The sequence below is a fragment of the Nerophis lumbriciformis genome, linkage group LG23, assembly GCF_033978685.3.
Source record: "Nerophis lumbriciformis linkage group LG23, RoL_Nlum_v2.1, whole genome shotgun sequence".
NCBI lineage: Eukaryota > Metazoa > Chordata > Actinopteri > Syngnathiformes > Syngnathidae > Nerophis > Nerophis lumbriciformis.
The window spans coordinates 14,250,001-14,277,728 of NC_084570.2; the positions used below are offsets into that span (position 1 = coordinate 14,250,001).

General features: G+C 39.7%; 1 protein-coding gene across 2 annotated transcripts in view; it reads right to left on the reverse strand.

Annotated features, from left to right (window-relative positions):
• Positions 1–27,728, reverse strand: part of LOC133622367 (interleukin-1 receptor accessory protein-like 1) — a 555,729-nt gene that overhangs the window by 268,038 nt on the left and 259,963 nt on the right. For both annotated transcript variants that reach the window (XM_061985016.1, XM_061985015.1), the window contains exons 4-5: positions 21,870–22,056; positions 9,774–9,927 (exon numbers count right to left, since the gene is read on the reverse strand). In XM_061985016.1, the coding sequence (XP_061841000.1) occupies positions 9,774–9,927; positions 21,870–22,056 (341 nt within the window). The remainder of the gene's footprint in view (positions 1–9,773; positions 9,928–21,869; positions 22,057–27,728) is intronic.

A 27,728-nucleotide genomic window follows, 5' to 3' on the forward strand; every position in this document is an offset into this window, starting at 1 on the left:
ATTAAATAAGAAAGTGCAGATCCCCTTTAACTAGTAATAGTTGACTCTATGTTGAGTTTTTTATTTATTTTTTTAATTTTTTTAATTTATATATATTTTTTTAACTTAGTGTTGTTTTGCAGTGATTCTGTGTTGTTTCACTTTAAATTTGTTAAGCAGAAAAACATCTTTAAAAGTTCAATAGCAAATAGGTTATTTTTTGTACCTTTTAATCTATTTTTTAGCATTATGCAGACTTACTAAATAAAGGCATCTTTATATAATAAGCATATCTATAAAAAATTATGTAAATATATATTAGTAAATATTTTACTTCCAAATTGTACATTATTGTTGGTAATAAATCCATTTAAGCAACATAAGAAAAACAAGGTCTCTCTAAAAAGAGCCAAACATCCCATCACTGGTTACCAATCTTGTGTTTTAATTTCCACAGTTTCAGAATGGAAGGAAAATGTTTTTTCGTCTGTTACTCATTTCTTCCTCATCCACCTTGTTCTTGTTCCTTCTGGAAATAGACGACTTCTTACAAACGACCAGCTGGAATAACCACATGCCTTGAGTGCCTACCTGAAGTGCTGCTGTGCTTTCTCTTTTGTCCAAAAATGTCTTTGTGAGATGATTGATCTAATAAGCGCAGACTGAGCGGCAGGGCTTAAAGGGGTCATATTATGACTTTTTTTCTTCTTCTTCCACATTCAAAACACGTCCAGAAACTTCAGGGTTCCTAGTTTGATTTCAGCTTCAGCCAGTGTCTAAGTCGGGGGTCCGCAACCCGCGGCTCTAGATTGTTTAGTGCCGTCATAGTGTCTCCCTGGAGCTTTTAAAATTTTTTTTTATGAAAATGGAAAAAGATGAGGAAAAAATATATTTTTGGTTTTAATATGGTTTCTGTAGTAGGACAAATATGACACAAACATTCCCAATTTGTAAAAAGTCCACATGTATATGCTTCACTAATTAGAGTATTTGGCCAGCGCCGTTTTGTCCTTCCAATTCCGGCCGTCCGTGAACTCACCGTAGTTTGTTTACATGTACAACTTTCTCCGACGCTGCCACAGAAAGACGTGTTTTATGCCACTCCTTCTTTGTCTCATTTTGTCCACCAAACGTTTTAGGCTGTGCGTGAATACACAAAGGTGATCTTTGTTGATGTTATTGACATGTTGGAGTGCTAATCAGGCATATTTGGTCAGTGCATGACTGCAAGCTAATCAATGCTAACATGCTATTTGTATGTACATATTGCATCTTTATGCCTCATTTGTAGGTATATTTGAGCTCATTTAATTTCCTCTGTATTTAATTTATATTTGACACATTATCTGTATGAAATATTGGCTGCATTTCTGATAGTTGTTTGTGTGCCATGTTGTTCCAGACCACAGCAAACTTTACCGAGCTTGCTATAGATTGTAATAAATCCATTAGAAGAAGACAGCATGCGGTTTCCTTTAACTTGGACACACACATCTATACCTTTGGCCATTCTAAGCCAATACTTTCCAGGTGTTATCTCACCCTCTGAGAAGCCTCCGTTTTACTAATGTCTTCCAATGTTGTAAAAATGTGTAGAATAAATATTAAATGTCAACATTTCTGTCAACAAAGATTTGCGTCAGCCTACGACACAGTCATTTTGATAGTATATGCTAATATAGCTAATATAGACACTTACATCATGCGTTGCCTTCATTATAACACTTATATAAGGCTTTTAATTTTTTGCGGCTCCAGACAGATTTAGTTTTTTGTATTTTTGGTCCAATATGGCTTTTTCAACATTTTTGGTTGCCGACAACCTGGTCTAAGTGGAACAACCTCTTGATTTAAGGAAACAACAATCCACAATACAAGTGAGAGGCATTATTTATAATCTAGAATTAACTTTTACCGACTCAGAGGCGATGTAGCAGCTCATCGGCTCAGTATGTGAATAGCTGCATAAGTGTGTAACCTCAGTGTTAGCGCTTATAATAACAATATTGCGAATACTTTAATAGTTAGATCACGATATGTAAATGGAGTATTAGTGGCTGTTTTTGGATGTTTTTTTAGAGGGCTTTATGGGCACAGTAGATTACTCCTATAGGCTTCATTGTTAACCACCTCGTACTTGCCGTATACTACAAATTGGAATATATGAAAAAGAAAGACATATGTGTTCTTGTCCTGCATAGCGAGTAGGGTTGTCCCGATACCAATATTTTGGTACGGGTACCAAATGTATACCATAAAAATGGCATTATTGGCTTTATTTTAATACAAAATCTTACGGTACATTAAACATATGATTCTTATTGCAATCGAAGAACAATTTTGTCCTTAAATAAAATAGTGAACATACAAGACAACTTGTCTTTTATTAGTAAGTAAACAACAACAAAAAAGCTCCTAATTTAGTCTGCTGACATATGCAGTAACATATTGTGTCATTTCTCACTCTTTTATTTTGTCAAAATTATGAGGGACAAGCTGTAAAAATGGATTATTAATCTACTTGTTCATTTACTGCTAATATCTGCTTACTTTCTCTTTTAACATGTTCTATCTACACTTCTGTTAAAATGTAATAATCACTTATTCTTCTGTTGTTTGATACTTTACATTAGTTTTGGATGATACCACAAATTTAGGTATCAACCCAATACCAAGTAGTTACAGGATCATACATTGGTCATAAACATAATATGAATTTTTTAAGAAGGAAAAAAGATTTTGTGACAATAAAAAATATCCATGTAATCATAGTAGTATCGACTAGATACACTCTTGTACTTGGTATCATTACAGTGGATGTCAGGTGTAGATCCACCCATGGCATATGTTTACATTCAGGAGCGCTATCTTTTGTTAGCAGTGACGCCGGTGATCTATTGTATCCTTCTCTGGTGTGTAGTGAAACATGTTTAGCTATTCCTCGTCCTGCAGGGATGATACTTGTAAGAAACTTACTTTATTTGTCGCCATGGAGGAGAGGATTAGTGATTTAGAAGTAGCTAAAACTGGGGATGGATCAGGGGTGTCAAACTGAAATACAGAGTGGGCCAAAATTTAAAACTGAACAAAGCCGCGGGCCAAGGTTGAACAAATTAACCTTTTAATAGGGACCCAAACAAGTTTTGCATTGAATATTGAACAAGCAAGGCTTATATAACTTTATAGTGACATGCAAAATCCAGTTTCAAATAATAATAATAAAAATTAAAAAATATCAATGGCATATCAAATACAATTAAAATTAAAATTGAATGCCTCTTTTCTATTTGCAGCCTTCTGAGGTAAATATCAACATAAACTTTTTCCATAGGCTAATACATTTGAAAATAAAATAATGAATAAACCAACCATTCAGGACTTTAAACTGCTCAGTTTGCAACACACTGATCTAATCTGATGTGCCCAAGCCAGATACCTGCCATCTTTTCTTGGATGCTAGTTCATTAATGTCGGGGCTCAGGCTTTGAGCTGACGCAACCCTCATTATCGAATGAAGTTGTTCATCAGTCATAATATCTCTTATTCCACAGTCCTGGGGGCGTGCCTTAAAGGCACTGCTTTTAACGTCCTCTACGAGCTGACGTCACGTCCGCTTTTCATCCTTTCTAACAACGTGCCCGCCCAGTCACAAGTTATGAGCGGCTACTGTACGCACACACACGTGAATGCAACGCATACTTCATCAACAGCGATACAGTTTACACAGAGTGACCCTATAAGCAACTTTAACATTGTTAGAAATATACGCCACACTGTGAATCCACACCAAACAAGAATGACAAACACATTTTGGGAGAACACCCGCACAGTAACACAACATAAACACAACAGAACAAATACCCAGAATCCTTTGCGGCACTAGGTGTTGTGCCGGATAATGAACCACCAGCGTGAATGAAATATGAAATCCGTGCTGCAGTCGCTGCTGGGCCACAACATTAGGTACACCTGCAGACTGCAGCACGGATTTCATATTTCATTCATTCACAACTCCTCCAACACGAACATTATTGTTTTTGCACTTTTGGCTTCTTATTAAATAACTTTTTTAAATAGATTAAATCTTGCACGTGGAAACTTTAAGTGTGGGCTTTAGTTGATATAACACTCCCGTCAGGGGGTGAATTCTACGCCGGGGGTGCATTATCCGGCACAACACCTGGACGCTACAATATACAGCCCCGCTATCTCCAACCCCCCACCCCCCACACACACACAAACACCTTGTAGCGTCCCGGAAGAGTTAGTGCAGCAAAGGGTTCTGGGTATTTGTTCTGTTGTGTTTATGTTGTGTTACTGTACGGATGTTCTCCCAAAATGTGTTTGTCATTCTTGTTGTTGTGGATTCCCAGTGTGGCGCATATTTCTAACAGTGTTAAAGTTTTTTTATACCGGCACCCTCAGTGTAACCTGTATCAATGAAGATCAAGTATGCGTTGCATTCACTTCACGCACATATTACGTAACTGGACCAGCACTTGTTGGACTAGACGAAAAGGGGACACAATTCTCGGGAGGGGCACTGAAATGTGGGAGTCTCCCGGGAGGTTTGGCAAGTATGAGAATTAGCGGTGTACCGCGGCACCGCCACTGTATATGATCGGCGGGCCAGCTCTAGTGTTAATTTGATATCGCCTGATAACCGGCACTTTTTAAACAGAGTATAGTACCGTCTTAGATTCTTTAGTACCACGATACTATACTAGAATCAGTATACCGTACAACCCTAATAGCATACTTGCCAACTCTCCCGGATTTTCCGGGAGACTCCCGAAATTCGGCGCCTCTCCCGAAAACCTCCCGGGACAAATTTTCTCCCGAAAATCTCCCGAAATTCAGGCGGACTCAGGTCCTCCACAATACAAAAAAGCGTATCTGCCCAATCACGTTATAACTATAGAATGATGGAGGGCGAGTTCTTGGTTTCTTATGTGGGTTTATTGTTAGGCAGTTTCATTAACGTCCTCCCAGCGTGGCAACAACACACAACAACAGCAGTCACTTTTTTGTATACCGTAAAGCAGTTTGTCTGCCGTAAACAGCAATGTTGTGACACTCTTAAACAGGACAATACTGCCATCTAGTGCATTTGATGAAAGCACTTTTGTGCGTGCCACACATCAATGCATCATCAGAGAGGGTGTTCAGCATGGTTCGAAAAATAGTGACAGAGAATAGAACAAGGATGGACAATTCAACCCTTAACTCAACAATGAGTAGATGAGTGTTTTGTGTGTGTATATGTGTAAATAAATGAACACTGAAATTCAAGTATTTATTTTATATATATATATATATATATATATATATATATATATATATATATATATAAAATAAAATAAATAAATATATATATATATATATATATATATATATATATATATATATATATATATATATATATATATATATATAGCTAGAATTCATTGAATGTCAAGTATTTCTTATATATATATGAAATACTTGACTTGGTGAATTCTAGCTGTAAATATACTCCTCCCCTTTTAGCCACTCCCTCAACCACGCCCCCGTCCCACCCCGACCACCCCCACCCCCACCCCCCACCTCCTGAAATCGGAGGTCTCAAGGTTGGCAAGTATGCTAATAGGGAGTGTGAATGATAGGCAAAATTCGCAAAAAAGTGCAGTCCTTTAAGTACAGTCGTAGACGGGTGGTTATTGGCATCATGCATTGCTCTCAGATAAAGACGGTTTTACCAGGGTGGACCAACGTCGTCTTTTCACTTATGAAGCAGACCGAGTGTGCTGGTGTGGGGTCAGAAAAAGAAAAATACTTATTAAGAGAGCTGACTGTGTCCTCAGCTTCCCACTGGACACCATCCAGGAGGTGGATGTTAAAAGGATGTTGGCATCTATAATAGGAAACCCCTCTCGCCCCCTCCACTACTGTGGAAACCCTTCACAACAGACATTAATACAGAGCAATCCTTTCTGAAATCATTTATTACCCTTTTACGGACTGAAGCGCCAGTTGCTTGTACTTACCTCCCGTTTCCAAAACCCTCCAAAGCATATAAAGAGATTAAGCGTTGGTATTGTGAATGATTTACAACCCTGCTTTGCCCTGACTGGAGTCTGCTTTGACTCTTTACAGGGACCATAACGCTCCATCAGATAGCAGCTAACACTTATTTCCGACCTTGCAGCCGCAGCGTGTGCGCCGAGGAGATGACGGCAGGGCCCGGATCCATCTGAAACCTCCTGACTCGCGCTTTTTGTTCAAGCCCGCGTCAGCGCCAATTCATCCTGATCCTCGCAGGAAACGTGCGTTTGACCAAAATGAGTCACGGTGTCGTCAGAAGACATTGCAGAAAGCGAGCACTTCTTTGCAAACGATTACCAGCTGCACTTTTTTTTAATTTTTTTTTTTTTGTACGAACAGCTGTCAAATGCCAACATTGGGACTATGTTAACTTCTCTAAGAATTTATCAGGCTGAAAGCATGATGCATTGATAAAATGTTCATATGTGACAGGAACGCAAAGTGGAGTGGTGTAGTCATACTTACTACAGTAGAGGTGGCGTTGTGTTGATATTGTTCAACTGTTAATAGCACTCACTAATAATAATAATAATAATAATAGATTTTATTTGTTAAAAGCACTTTACATTGAGTAAACAACTTCAAAGTGCTACAGTGCATTAAAAAAATAAAATAAAAATAAAAATGAATACAAATAAAAACTAGAACAGTATGCATAGATCTAAAAAAAGGGTTTAAAAAAAAAAAAAAAAAAAGGGTTTTTAAACTATTAGGGGATGTCTCCACTGATGATCCCCATCAGATTCTTTGGCCTCAACTCCGATCAGATTTTGAGTCCCGATACTTTTGACAATAAACTGAAAACCATCTTGTATAGCATGGGTGTCAAACTCACTTGGCGTAATTTCACTTGGCCCTTGAGGCGATATCAAATTAACACTAGAGCTGGCCCGCCGATTATATTCAGCGGCGGTGCCGCGGTAACACCGCATTCACCGCTAATTCTCAATCCTCCCGGGAGACTCTCAAATTTCAGTGCCCAAACATCGTCACGTCCGCTTTTCACCCAGTCCAACGAATGCTGGCTTAGTCACATAATAATATGTTCGGCTTCAGCACGCACACGCACGTGAATGCATGCATACTTGGCCAACAGCGATACAGGTTACACTGACGGTGCCTGTATAAATAATTTTAACACTGTTAGAAATATGCGCCACACTGTGAACCCACACCAAACAAGAATGACAAACACATTTCGGGAGAACATCTGCACAGTAACACAACATAAACACAACAAAACAAATACCCAGAAGCCCATGCAGCCCTAACTCTTCCGGGCTGCAATATACACCTGAGTGTTGATGACACAGCTTTGCAACAGTTGATATTCTAGTTTCAAGCATGTTTTACTCAATATATCCAGCCAGATGTGGCTCTTTCGATGACTGCATCTGGCTCTCAGATAAATCTTAGCGGACATTGCTTAACACGATAAGTAATGAATAGTTCCGCCGGTAATCACAGTGTTAAAAATACATTTTGAAAAGAGAAAATATTCTCATGCATTTTAATTAATCCATCCGTTTTCTATCGCATCTGTTCAAGAAGTCGCATTAATGGTAAGAAGTATTTTATTTATTATTGGTTAGCTTCAGAATTATGTTAAAGTTGAAAGTTAAAGTACCACTGACAGTCACACACACACTATGTGTGGTGAAATTGTCCTCTGCACTTGACCCATCCCCTAGGAGGTGAGGGGAGCAGTGAGCAGCAGCAGTAGCCACGCTCAACAATATTATTATAAAGAATAAGAGACTTATTATACTCTAAAAATGTTGGTCTTACTTAAAAATGCATGCATTTAGTTGTATTCAGTGTTAGAAAATATGATATGGCTCTTACGGAAATACATTTTTAAATATTTGGCTTTCATGGCTCTCTCAGCCAAAAAGGTTCCCGACCCCTAATGTAATATCTTACTGAGATAATTTAGGACCAAAACTCTTAAAACAAGTAAAGTACTAACATAAAATCTGCTTAGTGAGAAGAATTGTCTTATCAGACAGAAAATAAGCAAATATCACCCTTATTTGAGATATTTCATCTTACTTGGGTGGGGCGGTATAGCTCGGTTGGTAGAGTGGCCGTGCCATCAACTTGAGGGTTGCAGGTTCGATCCCCGCTTCCGCCATCCTAGTCACTGCCGTTGAGTCCTTGGGCAAGACACTTTACCCACCTGCTCCCAGTGCCACCCACACTGGTTTAAATGTAACTTAGATATTGGGTTTTCACTATGTAAAGCGCTTTGAGTCACTAGAGAAAAGCGCTATATAAATATAATTCACTTCACTTCACTTACGTTTCAGTTTTTGCAGTGTTGTGAGTACAATCTTTAGCCATATCTTCCCGTTAAGCCATACTTGCCAACCCTCCCGGATTTTCCGGGAGACTCCCGAAATTCAGCGCCTCTCCCGAAAACCTACCGGGACAAATTTTCTCCCGAAAATCTCCCGAAATTCAGGCGGACCTGGAGGCCACGCTCCCTCCAGCTCCATGTGGACCCTCCAGGTCCGCATGGAGCAATGTTGTTGTAATATATTGAGTTGGAGGCAATAACCAGGCGAGGTGATGAAGTACGTCTCTTTACTGTAGACTTCAGAACAGACTCACACACTTGACGTCAGGTGCGCAACACCACGTAAATCGTTGGCCAACCAAAAAGTAACCCCAGTACGCTATAGCCAACATTCACCAGGAGATGGCAACAGACAAACATAGATAACTCTATGACATTCCTCCCCTTTTAGAAATGTAGAAGATACTTAAAAGAAATAAACAACCTAACAAAAAAAATGCAGCAGCTCAATTAAAAAACTGTACTTAAGCCACATTCTTTTTTTGTTTTAGTACTGAACTCTTAACCCTCATTTGTAAACAATAACATGCTTATTATACAAACAGTATTTGTACACCTTTAACACAGATTTTTATACTGTCTTCAGAGATTACGTTTTTTTGGTGGTACTCGAAACCTTTCTGGGTATCTGCGGATCACTGGTGGGGTTTTTGTTGTGGGTGATCTGGGTTCTGATGATGCAACTCAGCAGCCCTTGAATCTGGTTCAATGATGAGACGAGTTTGTGTCTGACTCACTGATGGTCCTGATGATGAAACTGAAACAGCACTGTCCAGTTGTACTGATGGCACTTTTTCTGCAACTGGTGGAGACTAGATAACTGGCAGTCTCTCCATGTTTTCTCGCCATGGTAACATGTGATCCACATGCACTGTGTGCTGTCTCTGTCCCTCTTGATAGATAGATAGATTGATATATGTAAGTATTTCTTATATATATATATATATATATATATATATATATATAAGAAAATACTTGACTTTCAGTGAATTATATATATATATATATACATATATGAAATACTTGACTTGGTGAATTCTAGCTGTAAATATACTCCTCCCCTCTTAGCCACGCCCCCAACCACCCCCACCCCCCACCTCCCGAAATCGGAGGTCTCAAGGTTGGCAAGTATGCGTTAAGCTCATCAGCTGATCACTGATGAGTTAATATTCCCGTTTACAGATAAACAGTTAATATTGTATCAGTATTTGTATCGGCCGATATCACTGATATATGATCAGTACCGTAATCGGCAGCATGAAACCTGGATCCAAACATCGCTACTGCAGATCTTTGAGGATGTGCCAAACCGACCGAATAAAAGGGACTGTGACTTTGAATTCCTCCTTACCTGTGACCGAGAGCTCCGTGGTCCTCCGCACCACAAAGTTCCCAAACTGTAATTCGCAGGTGTAATTCCCAATGTCATCTTCCCGAACTTCCTTGATGGAGAGGATGTCGCTCCGCCTCTCGATTGTCTGTCTCCACTGCTTTGGCTTGCACTCCTATGTTTCAGGCAGAGGAAAGACACCTTGAGAATAATGGCGATGAAACGTTACACAATGAGGATATTTGCCTGAATCCTCGTCTATTGTTAATTCAGGATGGCTTTAAAAAAAAATAAAAAATCATATTCACTTTTAGTTAGAGCTGAGCCTTCTGTGATTTTGGGCCACTGAACCACCCGAGGCAAAAGGAAATTGGGGCACTGCGGGGTTTGGCCTCAGACTGTGGCCTAAGAAAGCGTGAGCCAAATACTGGAGGCTTAAACACCCACAGTCATTATCCGCTATTTTAATCGGGTTTGGTGGGAGACTGAAAAAGTACTGTTCAATTTTATATTGGTTCTACATCACACACACACACACACACACACACACACACACACACACACACACACACACACACACACACACACACACACACACACACACACACACACACACACACACAACTTTGGGGACACCTGGCCATCATTTTGCACTAGATCGCATTTGATGGAGTTGAGGTTTTGTTCTTTTGCCCCAAACTCTTGCGAGTATGCTTTTATGGACCTACTTTGTGCACCGTGGTCATGCTGGAACAGAAAAAAGGCAATTTTTCCACATAATTCTTTGAAAATTGTTTTGTATTGTAACCACGTGACCTAGAGGCACTTCCCGATGTCCATTTAGGCTATGTCTACACTAAGCCGGATAACCCCTTAAACCAGTGTTTTTCAACCACTGTGCCGTGAGATACTGTGGGAGATTATCTAATTTCACCTATTTGGGTTAAAAATATTTTTTGCAAACCAGTAATTATAGTCTGCAAATGATGTGTTGATGTTGCGTGTCGGTGCAGTCTAGAGCTCGGCAGAGTAACCGTGTAATACTCTTCCATATCAGGAGGTGGCAGCAGGTAGCTAATTGCTTTGTAGAAGTAAAAACAGCGGGAGGCAGCGTGGAGGTAAAAGGGTGTCTAATGCTTAAACCAAAAATAAACAAAAGGTGAGTGCCCCTAAGAAAAGGCATTGGAGCTTAGGGAAGGCTATGCAAAACGAAACTAAAACTGAACTGGCTACAAAGTAAACAAAAACAGAATGCTGGATGACAGCAAAGACTTACTGTGGAGCAAAGATGGCGTCCACAATGTAACATCCGAACATGACATGACAATCGACAAAGTCCCCACGAAGAAGGATAAAAACAATGTAGATGCGGGAAAGACCTGAAACTGCTCCAGGAAAATACCAAAAAAAGAGAAACAGCCACCAAAATTGGAGCGCAAGACAAGAACTAAAACACTACACACAGGAAAACAGCAAAAAAAAACCTCCAAATAAGTCACGGCGTGATGTGACAGGTGGTGACAGTACACCTACTTTGAGACAAGAGCTATATTGATGGTTGGTTATGGTTTAAATTCATATCCAACAATTGCGACAACGACTTTTTACTGTCAACTGAGTTTCGTTGTTTAATGATTTCTGCTGGTGGTGTGCCTCCGGATTTTGTCAACACAAAAAATGTGCCTTGGCTCAATAAAGGTTGAAAATCACTGCCTTAAACTAATTATTATTTAGCCTAAGCCTCGTTTCAGCCACACTAAATCCGCGTTTAAAGGGGAACATTATCACCAGACCTATGTAAGCGTCAATATATACCTTGATGTTGCAGACAAAAGACCATATCTTTTTTTAACCGATTTCCGAACTCTAAATGGGTGAATTTTGGCGAATTAAACGCCTTTCTAATATTCGCTCTCTGAGCGATGACGTCACATCGGGAAGTAATCCGCCATTTTCTCAAACATCGAGTCAAATCAGCTCAGTTATTTTCCGTTTTTTCGACTGTTTTCCGTACCTTGGAGACATCATGCCTCGTCGGTGTGTTGTCGGAGGGTGTAACAACACGAACAGGGACGGATTCAAGTTGCACCAGTGGCCCAAAGATGCGAAAGTGGCAATAAATTGGACGTTTGTTCCGCACACTTTACCGACGAAAGCTATGCTACGACAGAGATGGCAAGAATGTGTGGATATCCCGCGACACTCAAAGCAGATGCATTTCCAACGATAAAGTCAAAGAAATCTGCCGCCAGACCCCCATTGAATCTGCCGGAATGTGTGAGCAATTCAGGGACAAAGGACCTCGGTAGCACGGCAAGCAATGGCGGCAGTTTGTTCCCGCAGACGAGCGAGCTAAACCCCCTGGATGTCTTGGCTCACACCGTCCCTTATGCCACCGAAGATGATCAAGAGAAGAATATCGACCCTAGCTTCCCTGGCCTGCTGACATCAACTCCAAAACTGGACAGATCAGCTTTCAGGAAAAGAGAGCGGATGAGGGTATGTCTACAGAATATATTAATTGATGAAAATTGGGCTGTCTGCACTCTCAAAGTGCATGTTGTTGCCAAATGTCTTTCATATGCTGTAAACCTAGTTCATAGTTGTTAGTTGCCTTTAATGCCAAACAAACACATACCAATCGTTGGTTAGAAGGCGATCGCCAAATTCGTCCTCGCTTTCTCCCGTGTCGCTGGCTGTCGTGTCGTTTGTCGGTTTCGCTTGCATACGGTTCAAACCGATATAGCTCAATAGCTTCAGTTTCTTCTTCAATTTCGTTTTCGCTACCTGCCTCCACACTACAACCATCCGTTTCAATACATGCGTAATCTGTTGAATCGCTTAAGCCGCTGAAATCCGAGTCTGAATCCGAGCTAATGTCGCTATAGCTTGCTGTTCTTTCCGCCATGTTTGTTTGTGTTGGCTTCACTATGTGACGTCACAGGAAAATGGACGGGTGGTTAAAATCAGGCACTTTGAAGCTTTTTTTAGGGATATTGCGTGATGGGTAAAATTTTGAAAAAAACTTCGAAAAATATAATAAGCCACTGGGAACTGATTTTTAATGATTTTAACCATTCTGAAATTGTGATAATGTTCCCCTTTAAGGTCCCCCTCCTTGGATAATTTTTTACACGGGTAAGTGAGCCGTGTATTTCTTGAATCTCCGGCTCTTAGCTTTGTATGGACTCATTGATCGCTTACGAACTGAGTTCGGAGAGGAAGTGACGCCCATACTTGCCAACCCTCCCGAATTTTCCGGGAGACTCCCGAATTTCAGTGCCTCTCCCGAAAATCTCCCGGGACAACCATTCTCCCGAATTTCTCCCGTTTTCCAGCCGGACCTGAGTGAGGACAGCCTGTCGTCACATCCACTTTTCCTCCATATAAACAACGTGCCGGCCCAGTCACGTTATAACATCTACGGCTTTTGGAGCTCAGTGCGCAACTGCACACACAACAAGAAGGAGACTATTATATATGTCTCCGTTATCCATAGGTTTATCTATAACCCATAAAGTAGACAGGCACGGAGCTATTGCTCAGCATGTGTTTATTCCAGCCGGCACGTTAATACACTGACACACAACATCCGGATTCCCATCATGCATTGCTTCAAAACTACGGCAAGTAGTAGAGAGGAGAGTTATGTGTGTGTATATGTGTAAATAAATGAACACTGAAATTCAAGTATATTCTTTGAAAATTGTTTTGTATTGTAACCGCGTGACCTAGAGGCACTTCCCGATGTCCATTTAGGCTATGTCTACACTAAGCCGGATAACCCCTTAAACCAATAATTATTTAGCCTAAGCCTCGTTTCAGCCTCACTAAATCAGCGTTTAAAGGGGAACATTATCACAATTTCAGAAGGGTTAAAACCATTAAAAATCAGTTCCCAGTGGCTTATTATATTTTTCGAAGTTTTTTAAAAATGTTTACCCATCACGCAATATCCCTAAAAAAAGCTTCAAAATGCCTGATTTTAACCATCGTTATATACACCCGTCCATTTTCCTGTGACGTCACATAGTGAAGCCAACACAAACAAACATGGCGGAAAGAACAGCAAGCTATAGCGACATTAGCTCGGATTCAGACTTGGATTTCAGCGGCTTAAGCGATTCAACAGATTACGCATGTATTGAAACGGATGGTTGTAGTGTGAAGGCAGGTAGCGAAAACAAAATTGAAGAAGAAACTGAAGCTATTGAGCCATATCGGTTTGAACCGTATGCAAGCGAAACCGACGAAAACGACACGACAGCCAGCGACACGGGAGAAAGCGAGGACGAATTCGGCGATCGCCTTCTAACCAACGATTGGTATGTGTTTGTTTGGCATTAAAGGAAACTAACAACTATGAACTAGGTTTACAGCATATGAAATACATTTGGCAACAACATGCACTTTGAGAGTGCAGACAGCCCATTTCAGGCGCTAAGAACATATATTTTTCCACGATTTTAGCACTCAGGTTAACCATACCTAAATAGACACAAAATACTGCATTACACAAGACTACCCGAATTTACTCGAATGATTGAAAAAAATTAATGTTTTTAAGCTAAAATATTGGTAAACACAGTTTATGTATAATAATTTACGTAAAACCGCGAGTAATGAATAAAGTTTTCATCAATTAATATATTCTGTAGACATACCCTCATCCGCTCTCTTTTCCTGAAAGCTGATCTGTCCAGTTTTGGAGTTGATGTCAGCAGGCCAGGGAACCTAGGGTCGATATTCTTCTCTTGATCATCTTCGGTGGCATAAGGGACGGTTGCCATCTCTGTCGTAGCATAGCTTTCGTCGGTAAAGTGTGCGGAACAAACGACTGACCATTTCGTCAGCTTTCCCCACACCCTCGTATTTTGACCAAATTTCGTCCAATTTTTTGCCACTTTCGCATCTTTGGGCCACTGGTGCAACTTGAATCCGTCCCCGTTCGTGTTGTTACACCCTCCGACAACACACCGATGAAAGTGAGAAAATAGCGGATTGCTTCCTGTCACGTTGTGACGTCATCGCTCCGAGAGCGAATAATAGAAAGGCGTTTAATTCGCCAAAATTCACCCATTTAGAGTTCGGAAATCGGTTAAAAAAATATATGGTCTTTTTTCTGCAACATCAAGGTATATATTGACGCTTACATAGGTCTGGTGATAATGTTCCCCTTTAACATCAGCAAATTTGACTTTTTAAACATCCTTTTGCACAAGGAGTTCAAGGAGTACAAAAGCAAAAACTGTCAAGGCAATTTGGACCATGTTTGTAATTGTTATGTGTCTAGTATCACTTCCTGTCCTATTGCTTCTGTTTTGTCAGTATTTCCTGTTTGGTCTCTGTTCTACAGCACCTTTACTTTCTGTTCTTTGTCCTGCCAGCACACCCTGTTCCTCATTGTTAATTAGTTCTATTTAGTGCCACCCTGTTCCTTCCTTTAGTCCTTACTCATTATGTAGTGTGCTGTTTCTTTGTGAGTTTCTGCGAGACCTTTGTAATTTTTCTTCTGCTTGGTTCCTAATTAAACGACATTCTGCTTGCACATCGCCTGCCTTTTCTGCATCTTGGGATCACGACAACAGCCAACATGCGGCATTGTCACATATTTTTTTGTTTGCTACTGGTTGGATCCAATGTATTGAAGTACTAGTAGAATGAAAAAAACAAGTTGCGTCCATATTGAAGCTATTATCATATATATCAGTCAATCAATCAATCAATCAATCAATCAATCAAAGTTTACCTTTATAGCCCTAATTCATTCCTCACTCCATCCAGCTGTATAATCACTCGCCATACAGCAATAGATATCTGTCTATTACCTGACACCTTCTATGTTAGCTACTTTTCTTTGTTTTTAATGTCTATTTTCTGCTGGATTTACTCTCTATTTTATGCTGCAGCTGTCACATATACTGTAATATTGTACATGGTAATTGTTATATATTGTATATATGATATAGACATAATATAATATATCAGTATATATAATATACTGTACATATATTATGTAAATATTACGTATATATGTTATATTTTATATCGGTATATTTAGTCTATTTATACCTGCATTGTCCTTTCCATCCTTACACTTTCCATCATTGTAACTGAGCTACTGTGTGGAACAATTTCCCTTGTGGATCATTAAAGTTTGTCTCAGTCTAAGTCTAATCACAAGTGTCTCAATGGGCTGCACAAGTCACAATGTTATCTGATTTATGACACCAAAGGACTTAAGACGTATGTGAGTGAATGGATATGATCAAAACAGTATCAATCTCACCGAGATTCACAAGCCATTTTGAGAGATAATGAGCAAGTCAATCACGTGATCCATGACGTAGAGTTTGGTAACCCGAAATCCCTTCCCCATCAACAACAGTGATAATCATGCAGACTTTGTTAGAGGCCAATTACGATTACTATGGGAAAATTAGGATCCAGAACCTTGTATTTTTTAGCCTAAATACAAGAAGGAAGAGCTACAAGTTTTAGAAGCGGCGTGCCAAACAGATCCAGCTTTAGTGAAACACTAGGATAGGATAGACTTTGATTTATCCCACAATGTGGAAATTACATTGTTGCAGTAGAGGTTTTTACATACAGTAACGGAAGTAAAGCGTAATAAAAAAACTAAAAAAATACTAAAAAATACTACACATCACTCACTAAGTCTAGATAGAAAGTAAAATACAACAAAAAACAACACTAATTGTATATATCGCAAAGTGCTAAACAAGAAATACAAACTATGAACATAATAAAACTAGAGATGTCCGATAATGGCTTTTTTTGCCGATATCCCGATATTGTCCAACTCTTAATTACTGATTCCGATATCAACCGATACCGAGATATACAGTCGTGGAATTAACACATTATTATGCCTAATTTTGTTGTGATGCCCCGCTGGATGCATTTAACAATGTAAGAAGGTTTTCCAAAATAAATCAACTCAAGTTATGGAAAAAAAATGCCAACATGGCATTGCCATATTTATTATTGAAGTCACAAAGTGCATTATTTTTTTAACATGCCTCAAAACAGCAGGAATTTGGGACATGCTCTCCCTGAGAGAGCATGAGGAGGTTGAGGTGGGCGGGGTTGAGGTGTGTGGGGGGAAGGGGGCTAAGGGGTAGCGGGGGGTGTATATTGTAGCATCCCGGAAGAGTTAGTGCTGCAAAGGGGTTCTGGGTATTTGTTCTGTTGTGTTACGGTGCGGATGTTCTCCCGAAATGTGTTTGTCATTCTTGTTTGGTGTGGGTTCACAGTGTGGCGCATATTTGTAACAGTGTTAACGTTGTTTATACGGCCACCCTCAGTGTGACCTGTATGGCTGTTGACCAAGTATGATTTGCATTCACTTGTGTGTGTGAAGAGCCGTAGATATTATGTGGTTGGGCCGGCACGCAAAGGCAGTGCCTTTAAGGTTTATTGGCGCTCTGTACTTCTCCCTACGTCTGTGTACCGCTCCGTACAGCGGAGTTTTAAAAAGTCATAAATTTTACTTTTTGAAACAGATACCGATAATTTCCGATAGTACATTTTAAAGCATTTATCGGCCGATATTATCGGACATCTCTAAATAAAATGATTGCTTACTGTACAATGTCTGCTTTCACTGCAATGACGAGTGATAGGATGTTTATTACTTCCCATTTAGATGAAGAATTAATCATAATCCACACGAAAGGTTAAAAGGAAAAGTTGCTACCTGCAGACACCGTTTTCGGTTGTCTCCATCTCTGGGTATAAATCGAATGTCACAGATGAACAACTTGGGGCGGTACTGCTCGGTTGGTTGAGTGGCCGTGCCAGCAACTTGAGGGTTCCAGGTTCGATCCCTGCTTCCGCCATCCCAGTCACTGACGTTGTGTCCTTGGGCAAGACACTTGACCCACCTGCTCCGAGTGTCACCCACACTGCTTTAAATGCAACTTAGATATTGGGTTTCACTATGTAAACGCGCTTTGAGTCACTGGAGAAAAGCGCTATATAAAAATATAATTAAAAAAATTCACTTCTAGAATCATGGTTGAATCCTTCTATTATCCAGATGAGAGGCATGATTTATAATCTAGAATATAATGTTGACGAGCAGTAGCAGCAGGACATAAAACAGTTCAATGCTGCAGCATAATCTCTGTTATCAATGCACCGTTAAAAAAATAGTTTGTCTGCGTTAGCGCTTATAATAACAATATCGCTAATGTTTGGTCAAAATTCAAGTCACAATATGTAAATAGGGTAATGTTGGTGGGTTTTGACTCAATTGTTAGCATACTTTTAATTATTTATTTATTTATGACTAAGAATGCATATAAAAAAAATACAAAATTAATTCATGTCTTACGTAAGGATGCTAAATGTTAAACAGCACATCTCTGTCTAATTTTTGCATATTTCCAGTACGACTGATCTGATGATATGTTCAGAGTGCAGAGGCCTTTTGATCGCGACGCCATCCCACCCCAAAACTACGGATATTGCCGCAAACATTTGCAGCGGAATATTCAAAACGGCCGTCTAAAATTGTGGCATTTTGTGATGTTTTGTCGGTATTTTCCAATACTTTGCCGATTGTAAATACAATTTGATATGGTTTAATGGCTACAATGAAACACAATTAAGCATATAAAGTCAATTTATTTTTCCACTCTACTGGTACTTAAACGGAGAACTGCGCTTTTTGGGGAGTTTTGCCTATCATTCACTTGTAAGCTGTAAGCCATATGTTTTTCTTTTTATTAATGCATTCTAAGTCGTAAAATATGGCAAGTACGAGGTGGCTAACAATGCATCTAACGGGAGTACACTATTCCGCGCATAAAGCCTTCTACAAAAACCGCCAAAAATAGTCTATTTACATATCGTGACCTGAATATTAACCAAGTATTAGCGAGATTGTTATTACAAGCGCTGACGCAGACAAACTATTTTTTATCACAGAGAGCTAACTAGCTTGTGCAGCTGCAGTTGTTGACATACTGAGCTGCAGCTGCTGCATCGCCTGAGTTGGTGAAAGTTAATTTGAGATTATAAATTATGCATGTCATTTGTATAGTAGAAAGTTGTGGCCATAAACCGAGACGTTGGTCAATTTACAACTTATATAAAAACACTTGTTTGCAACTTTTTACTTATGTCTTCGTGAGAGAGATGGTTAATTATTCATCTAAGCGGGAAGATATGAACATCCCATCAGTCCAAATCCCAGTGAGAGCAGACATTGTACAGTAAGTTTTATTATGTTCGTAGTTTGTATATTTTGTTCAGCACTTTGCAAAACAAAACATGATGCTTCGTGTTTCACTAAAGTTTAATCTGTGTAGCACACAGCTTCTAAAACTTGGAGCTCAGCCTCCGCATAGTCAGACTTAAAAATATAAGCTTCTGGATCATCATTTGTCCAAAAGTAGTCGTCGTTGGCTCTTATGAAGTCTGTCACGTGTATTAGGTTTGCATGTTGGAATGCCTTTGGGAAATGAATACGCCACTCAATGCTTGAAATGAGCAAAATATGTAAATATTACATGTTATTATTAGGGATGTCTGATAATATCGGCAGGCCAATATTATCGGAAAAAAAAAAACACAAAAAAACCCCGATACCGATAATAAAAAAACCGATACCGATAATTTCCGATATTACATTTTAACGCATTTATCGGCCGATAATATCGGACATCCCTAATAATTACAGCTTCAACTCTTCTGGGAAGTCTGTCCACAAGGTTACGGAGTGTGTTTAATAGAATTTTCGATAGAGATGTCCGATAATACCGGCCTGCCGATATTATCGGCCGATAAATGCGTTAAAATGTAATATCGGAAATTATCGGTATCGTTTTATTTTTTTTTATCAGTATCGTTTTTTTGTGTGTTTTTTTTTTATTGTATTTTTTTTTTATTAGATCAACATAAAAAACACAAGATACACTTACAATTAGTGCACCAACACAAAAAACCTCCTTCCCCCATTCACACTCATTCACACAAAATGGTTGTTTCTTTCTGTTATTAATATTCTGGTTCCTACATTATATAGCAATATATATCAATACAGTCTGCAAGGGATACAGTCCGTAAGCACACATGATTGTGCGTGCTGCTGGTCCACTAATAGTACTAACCTTTAACAGTTAATTTTACTCATTTTCATTAATTACTAGTTTTTATGTAACTGTTTTTATATTGTTTTACTTTCTTTTTTATTCAAGAAAATGTTTTAAATTTATTTATCTTATTTTATGAATTTAAAAAAAAAGTACCTTATCTTCACCATACCTGGTTGTCCAAATTAGGCATAATAATGTGTTAATTCCACGACTGCATATATCCGTTGATATCGGTATCGGTTGATATCGGTATCGGTAATTAAAGAGTTGGACAATATCGGAATATCGGCTATCGGCAAAAAGCCATTATCGGACATCCCTAGTTATTATGAATGTAGCGGTTACTACATTACATACATACCTACAGTGTGTATATTAAATGTTGTTGGAGGCTTTGGAATGTTTTTTTTAGAGCGCTCCATTGTTAGCTGACTTTTGCTAGTGTTGTTTTATGATATAGAATGCATAAAAAAAGAAAAACGTGTGCTTGTCTCACGTAAGGATTGATAGACAACATTCCAAAAAACAGCGCAAATCCCCTTAAAGCATTAAGCCAATGTTGGACCTATTCATGCATGAGTAAGTAACGTCTTTGATGGACGCTGATTTATGCTGCGTGATCGTTTGTCGGTGTTGTCAAGCAATTTACTTGTAACATATACTATGTATGAGATTGGTCTCCTGTTGCAATCCAAATAGTTTGTGGTCATCTATTATTAGGCATCTGCAGTTGCTTAATAATGTGAAGTAGTGTTGTCCCGATACCAATATGTTGGTAAAGGAAATCACAATCATTTTGATACTTTTCGGTACTTTTCTAAATAAAGGGGACCACAACAAATTGCATTATTGTCTTTATTTTAACAAAAAAAATCTTAGGGTACATTAAACATATGTTTCTTATTGCAAGTTTGTCCTTAAATAAAATAGTGAACATACAAGACAACTTGTATTTTAGTAGTAAACAAACAAAGGCTCCTAATTAAGCTGCTGATATATGCAGTAACATATTGTGTCATTTTCCATTCTATTATTTTGTCAACATTATTAAGGACAAGTGGTAGAAAATGAATTATTAATCTACTTGTTCATTTACTACCTACACTTCTGTTAAAATGTAATAATAAGTTATTCTTCCGTTGTTTGAAACTTTACATTATTTTTGGATGATACCACAAAATTGGGTATCAATGCGATACCAAGTAGTTACAGGATCATATTCAAAGTCCTCATGTGTCCAGGGACATATTTCCTGAGTTCATAAACATAATATAGATTTTTAAAAAACAAAAGAAGAATATAGACGTAATAGTAGTGTATAGTAGTGTATAGTAGTATCGACTAGATACGCTACTGTACTTGGTATCATTACAGTGGATGTTAGGTGTAGATCCACCAATGACAGATGTTTACATCTTTATGCCGATGAGCTACGGTGTGTAGTGAAACATGTTTACCTATTCCTTGTCCTGCAGGGATGATACTTGTAAGAAACTTACTTTATTTGTCGCCATGGAGGCGAGGATTAGTGATTTAGAAATAGCTAAAACACCGCCGACTGGACTTTAGCCGCTAGCTAGCTAGCCATGTTTTAAAGCACCTCTTCCTAAGGGTGTTTCAGTGTTATAACTTCACCTTAATTGTTAGTTTTTAAGCCAAAATGCGTCTGTTCTCCCTTTTTTGTCTACACACTGTGTCTGCTTGTAAGTACTCTGTGATTGTGCGCTGCCGAACATGCTCCTCTGCTTGTAAACCAGCAATGACACGACGTGACGACGACGACAGGGGGTGGCGGACCGGTACTTTTCAGAGGTGGTATAGTACCAAAAATTATTAATTAGTATTGTGGTAATAAACTAATATCGGTATACCGTACAACCCTGATGTGAAGTTAATTTTTGCTGATATTGGAGCCTTGGGTATTGGTTGTGCTCTGTCTTACAGTACAGACCGAAATTAAAGTATATTTATTGTGACTTAGACAATATCTTACCTTGTACCACTTGATCTGAGGCTCCACTCCTGATTGGGTGTAATCTTCGATGCCAGTGCAGGTGATGTCCTTGCTTTTGCTCAGCTCCGCCTTCTCAAAGAACCTCATATTGGCGTTGTAGCAGAGGTCTGTGTCATTTTCTGCCACGGTGAGGGACATGGAGACCTTCATGCAGTAGGTGGAGTTCCTGCAACATAATGGGGAAGGAATTACTACAAATATAACAATAAATCCCACAAATGTCGTTCATGTTTCTGGTGCCTATAATCTAAAAGTGTTTGGTCTAAATTGTGGCTATAATCAAATGCACTGTACAAGCATTGAGGCACTGGCAGTAATATTAGAATCAGAAACATGGGACTAGGGCTGGCGATATGGCTGAAAACTGTATCATGATATACCTTTTTTTATATTGATCGATATCGATAATTGTTGATATTATTTAAGCCTGACAATAAATAGAGTAATGCAGTTTCCAACTTACCAAGGGTGCTATTTATCAGTGAATATTGTGTCTAGTAGCCAAGTAGGATGAGCGCGGCGAAGGTAGCAACATAATTGCAGAGCATTTGAAGGTAGTTGCAGTTTTGAGACACTAGATGGCATTAGTGTAAAAGCTACTGAACACTACACAGTGTAGTTAGGGAAGTTACTCATTAAACGGACACATTGGAAGAGTCAGGATGTTGCCGAACTGTCTACATTAAAACCAACAATACTAAAGACAAGTGTCAGTTATTGAGTTGGTATATCAAGTAATCACAGTTTCTCTTCTCAGTCCATGCAGAGAATCCAGAACGAGACAGAAAGACGGCGCAACCAAACTTCGTAGTTGATACGTGTTACCTGATTGGCTGTTAGCGTGTCACGCTGTCGGTAAAATACCGTTGTCTACTAGAAACTAGAAACAATATACAAACCCCATTTCCATATGAGTTGGGAATTTGTGTTAGATGTAAATACAAACGGAAAACAATGATTTGCAAATCATTTTCAACCCAAATTCAGTTGAATATGCTACAAAGACAACATATTTAATGTTCAAACAGATAAACTTTTTTTTTTTTTTTTTTGCAAAAAATCATTAACTTTAGAATTTGATGCCAGCAAGACGTGACAAAGAAGTTGGGAAAGGTGGCAATAAATACTGATAAAGTTGAGGAATGCTCATCAAACACTTATTTGGAACATCCCAAAGGTGAACAGGCAAATTGGGAACAGGTGGGTGCCATGATTGGGTATAAAAGTAGATTCCATGAAATGCTCAGTCATTCACAAACAAGGATGGGGCGAGGGTCACCACTTTGTCAACAAATGCATGAGCAAATTGTTGAACAGTTTCAGAAAAACCTTTCTCAACCAGCTATTGCAAGGAATTTAGGGATTTCACATCTACGGTCCGTAATATCATCAAAGGGTTCAGAGAATCTGGAGAAATCACTGCATGTAAGCAGCTAAGCCCGTGACCTTCGATCCCTCAGGCTGTACTGCATCAACAAGCGACATCAGTGTGTAAAGGATATCACCACATGGGCTCAGGAACACTTCAGAAACCCACTGTCAGTAACTACAGTTGGTCGCTACATCTGTAAGTGGAAGTTAAAACTCTCCGATGCAAGGCGAAAACCGTTTATCAACAACACCCAGAAACGCCGTTGGCTTCGCTGGGCCTGAGCTCATCTAAGATGGACTGACACAAAGTGGAAAAGTGTTCTGTGGTCTGACGAGTCCACATTTCAAATTGTTTTTGGAAACCGTGGACGTCGTGTCCTCCGGACCAAAGAGGAAAAGAACCATCCGGATTGTTATAGGCGCAAAGGTGAAAAGCCAGCATCTGGGATGGTATGGGGGTGTATTAGTGCCCAAGACATGGGTAACTTACACATCTGTGAAGGCGCCATTAATGCTGAAAGGTACATACAGGTTTTGGAGCAACATATGTTGCCATCCAAGCAACGTTACCATGGACGCCCCTGCTTATTTCAGCAAGACAATGCCAAGCCACGTGTTACATCAACGTGGCTTCATAGTAAAAGAGTGCGGGTACTAGACTGGCCTGCCTGTAGTCCAGACCTGTCTCCCATTGAAAATGTGTGGCGCATTATGAAGCCTAAAATACCACAACGGAGACCCCCGGACTGTTGAACAACTTAAGCTGTACATCAAGCAAGAATGGGAAAGAATTCCACCTGAGAAGCTTAAAAAATGTGTCTCCTCAGTTCCCAAACGTTTACTGAGTGTTGTTAAAAGGAAAGGCCATGTAACACAGTGGTGAACATGCCCTTTCCCAACTACTTTGGCACGTGTTGCAGCCATGAAATTCTAAGTTAATTATTATTTGCAAAAAAAAAATTAAGTTTATGAGTTTGAACATCAAATATCTTGTCTTTGTAGTGCATTTAATTGAATATGGGTTGAAAAGGATTTGCACATCATTGTATTCCGTTTATATTTACATCTAACAATTTCCTAACTCATATGGAAACGGGGTTTATACATTCCTTGGCAGAAGAAACATTGAATATTGTTGACATATTATTGTTATATAGTGGTAATGTTTAGAGTTATTTTTAGTTAAATATCTTTAATAAATATGTATTGCTCAGACAACAATGTGTTTGTACAAGCTAAGATTGGGGTATGACGTTGTAGTAGGGAGAAACAGCGTCTTTTGTATTCATGTTAGCATTTAAGCTGGCTCGTCATTAGCGCACTAACTTGCTTCTCCAGTAAATGAGCAGTATCACTGGTATGTGAGTTTATCGAAGTGCATTTATTAATCACTGCTTTACGCTTATTTTAATTTAAAACAGAAATACCTGCGGTCTGGAATTTTACCGCCCTGTCTAATTAATACTGTTATTCGTTAGATGCCTAGTTGAACTGAACATCGGAGTACATGTCCATCTACAAGATTGCTTAGGCTTAAGTAGGCATGGGTCGGTTACCAGTTTTAAGATATACTTAGGTATTTAAAAGTGACGGTTTCAAAACCACTAAAATTAAACAAAAGTGACGGTTGAAACCCTTCAGGTTGTTGGAGGATGCAGCGGCAATATGAGGACCCTTTCTGACGAACACAGCTCTGCAAGCTCTGACGGATGAAGGAATCTAGTCTCCTGAACTTTTCTCTTGCTTTAAAATGACTAATAGGGATGTTTGGGATTGCTTCCTCTCCCGTAAAAACACAGACTGCCACAGTGGAGGAAGGTTGCCCAATGGGCTAAACGTGTTTGCAGACATGGCGGCAAGAGAAAGGCAACACGTTGAACACGATCAACAACCATCGCTTCAGGTAAAGTTAAAGCTCCCTTGACATCAAATTATAGTGCTTTCTACCGAGAAGTCGGAATTTCCGAGTTCCTAATGGGAAACTTCAACTTGAATGCCTCCCGTCGTCTGATTTCCTACTCGAAAAGGCTGAGTCCTCACTCCCCCCTGAGTTGCCTTGAAAGATGGCTGCTCGGAGTCATACTTGCCAACCCTCCCGGATTTTCAGGGAGACTCCCGAAATTCAGCGCCTCTCCCGAAAACCTCCCGAGACAAATTTTCTCCCGAAAATCTCCCGAAATTCAAGCGGAGCTGGAGGCCACGCCCCCTCCAGCCCCATGCGGACCTAAGTGACATGTCGACAGCAGTTTTCACGTCCGCTTTCCCACGATATAAACAGCGTGCCTGCCCAATCACGTTATAACTGTAGAATGATCGAGGGCGAGTTCTTGGTTTCTTATGTGGGTTTATTGTTAGGCAGTTTCATTAACGTCCTCCCAGCGCGGTAACAACACACAACAACAGTTTTCGTCTACCGTAAAGCAGTTCGTCTGCAGTTCATTCCCAGCTCTAACTTCCGAGGTTAATGGAAAGCAGCATAATTACCCTTTACATCTGGCATAAGTGACACAAATACTAAGGTGTTACTGAGGAAGATACACAGGTGCAAAGTTCCCTCTAATTTTTCATGTGTGTGAGCAAACGCAAAAACTCCCATCAGACGTGCACACTGTGGCTACACCAGCATCACACCTGTCCCAAACCTGACTAAATAACAAGTTCAATCTCCATCCATCCATCCATTTTTCTACCGCTTGTCCCTTTCGGGGTCGCGGGGGGTTCTGTAGCCTATCTCAGCTGCATTCGGGCGGAAAGCGGTGTACACCCTGGACAAGTCGCCACCTCATCGCAGGGCCAACACAAATAGACAGACAACATTCTCTTATTATTATAATCAAATGACAGCAGTCATTTCCATGAGGTTATTTTCTAATATAAGTGTTTAGGCCCACTTACAATGACAATAACAAAAAATATTGTTTTTCATGAACTGTGTAATTGTATTGTTTGTCTGGGTGGAGGTCCTGCCTTGGAAATAATTTGTACCCCTTTCAAACATTGCATTTAGTTCCCATTAAAACATTCACATGTTGCACAATGAGATGTAAGCAGGGGATCATGTGTACATTCCTGCAACTTCCTGTTTGTAAAAAATATATTTTTATTAGTATTTATTTAATATACTAACAGCATTTCATGATTAATATTTATAAATTATGATTCCTTATAAATGACACTAGAATAAGCACACATTTGATTGGCAAATCATAGTGTAACGACCTTTATGTGTGGTGTTGGAGTTGTCCGACTTTTTGTGTGGCTGTAAACGCATCACTGGCTAAGTGCCATATGTGCATGTGTTGGCGCAAGTGAGAAAGAGCGAGCGGCTGCTGTTGATATAACAAAGTTGCTTTTGGTCTGGTTTGTACTGCAGAAAATGACCACTTTTGCTAGATATCATTTTTTTTACTAATGTTTTGGTGATGTGTTTATGGCCGACAATAAAGAGTTTTGCTGAGTAAAGTGATCGATGGAATTCATGTCCTCAAAGCGTCTCGACAGACGTTACAATATTTGAACAATGATGACGAAAACGGTTTTCTCTGTCGTGTCCGTGTGTCGAAAATTGTTATGCGCTTATTTTTTTATTTGATTTTGTGCGTGGCACAGATTTGCCGTGTGCAGAGGACGCTTGAGCAGTGCGCAATTTAGAGGGAACATTGCACAGGTGCAACTAAAATTGAAATATAATCTCATATGTTGTTGTATGTATGAACCACTGTATGGGATTTTAATCAAATGTTATCATTAGGAATGATGCAAAACCGGCGGTTTTCAAAGTGGACAGCGCCAGTAGGCGTTAAGGAGGAAAAGGAAGGAAATCATATTTACCAAACCTGCTAAGCTAACTTATATTTGAAGACAAAATTTAAATTCTGACCACAGAACTTTCCTCCAGAAGGTATTATCTTTGTACATGCGATGTCGGATGAAACAAAAAATTAGCTGTTTGGCCACAAAACCAGCAATATGTTTGGAGGAGAAAAGGTGAGGCCTTTAATCCAAGGAACAACATCATCATCGGCGGTCACTCGAACGAGTATGACAATCTTCCTGGTAGGGGTGTATCCCTTTATGGAGGATGCCTGTGCGTGGCTTTGTTTAACGTGGGGAGACTGGTGCACAGACAGTCACCACATGATCTTTGACAGAATCGGGTCAGGATCCAGTGGCATTGAGTCCAAGACGACTGGGGACCCTTTTCTGCTGCAGCCTTCTTCCGCCATCGCAGCCGTTGTGGTAGTTCCTAAATCTACCGTCTTCCGCCTGCTCTGCCGTTGAGGTCTTCACCGTATCCCTGGCTAGGGGGCAGTCAGGTACTAGGCCTTTGTCAAGGGCCAAATGGGGTAACAGTAGTAAAGGGGTTAACCTCCTAGTGCCCCAAGACCCCATAGAGCATGGGTGTCAAACTCTGGCCCGCGGGCCAAATTTGGACCACCGTGTAATTTCACTTGGCCCTTGAGGCGA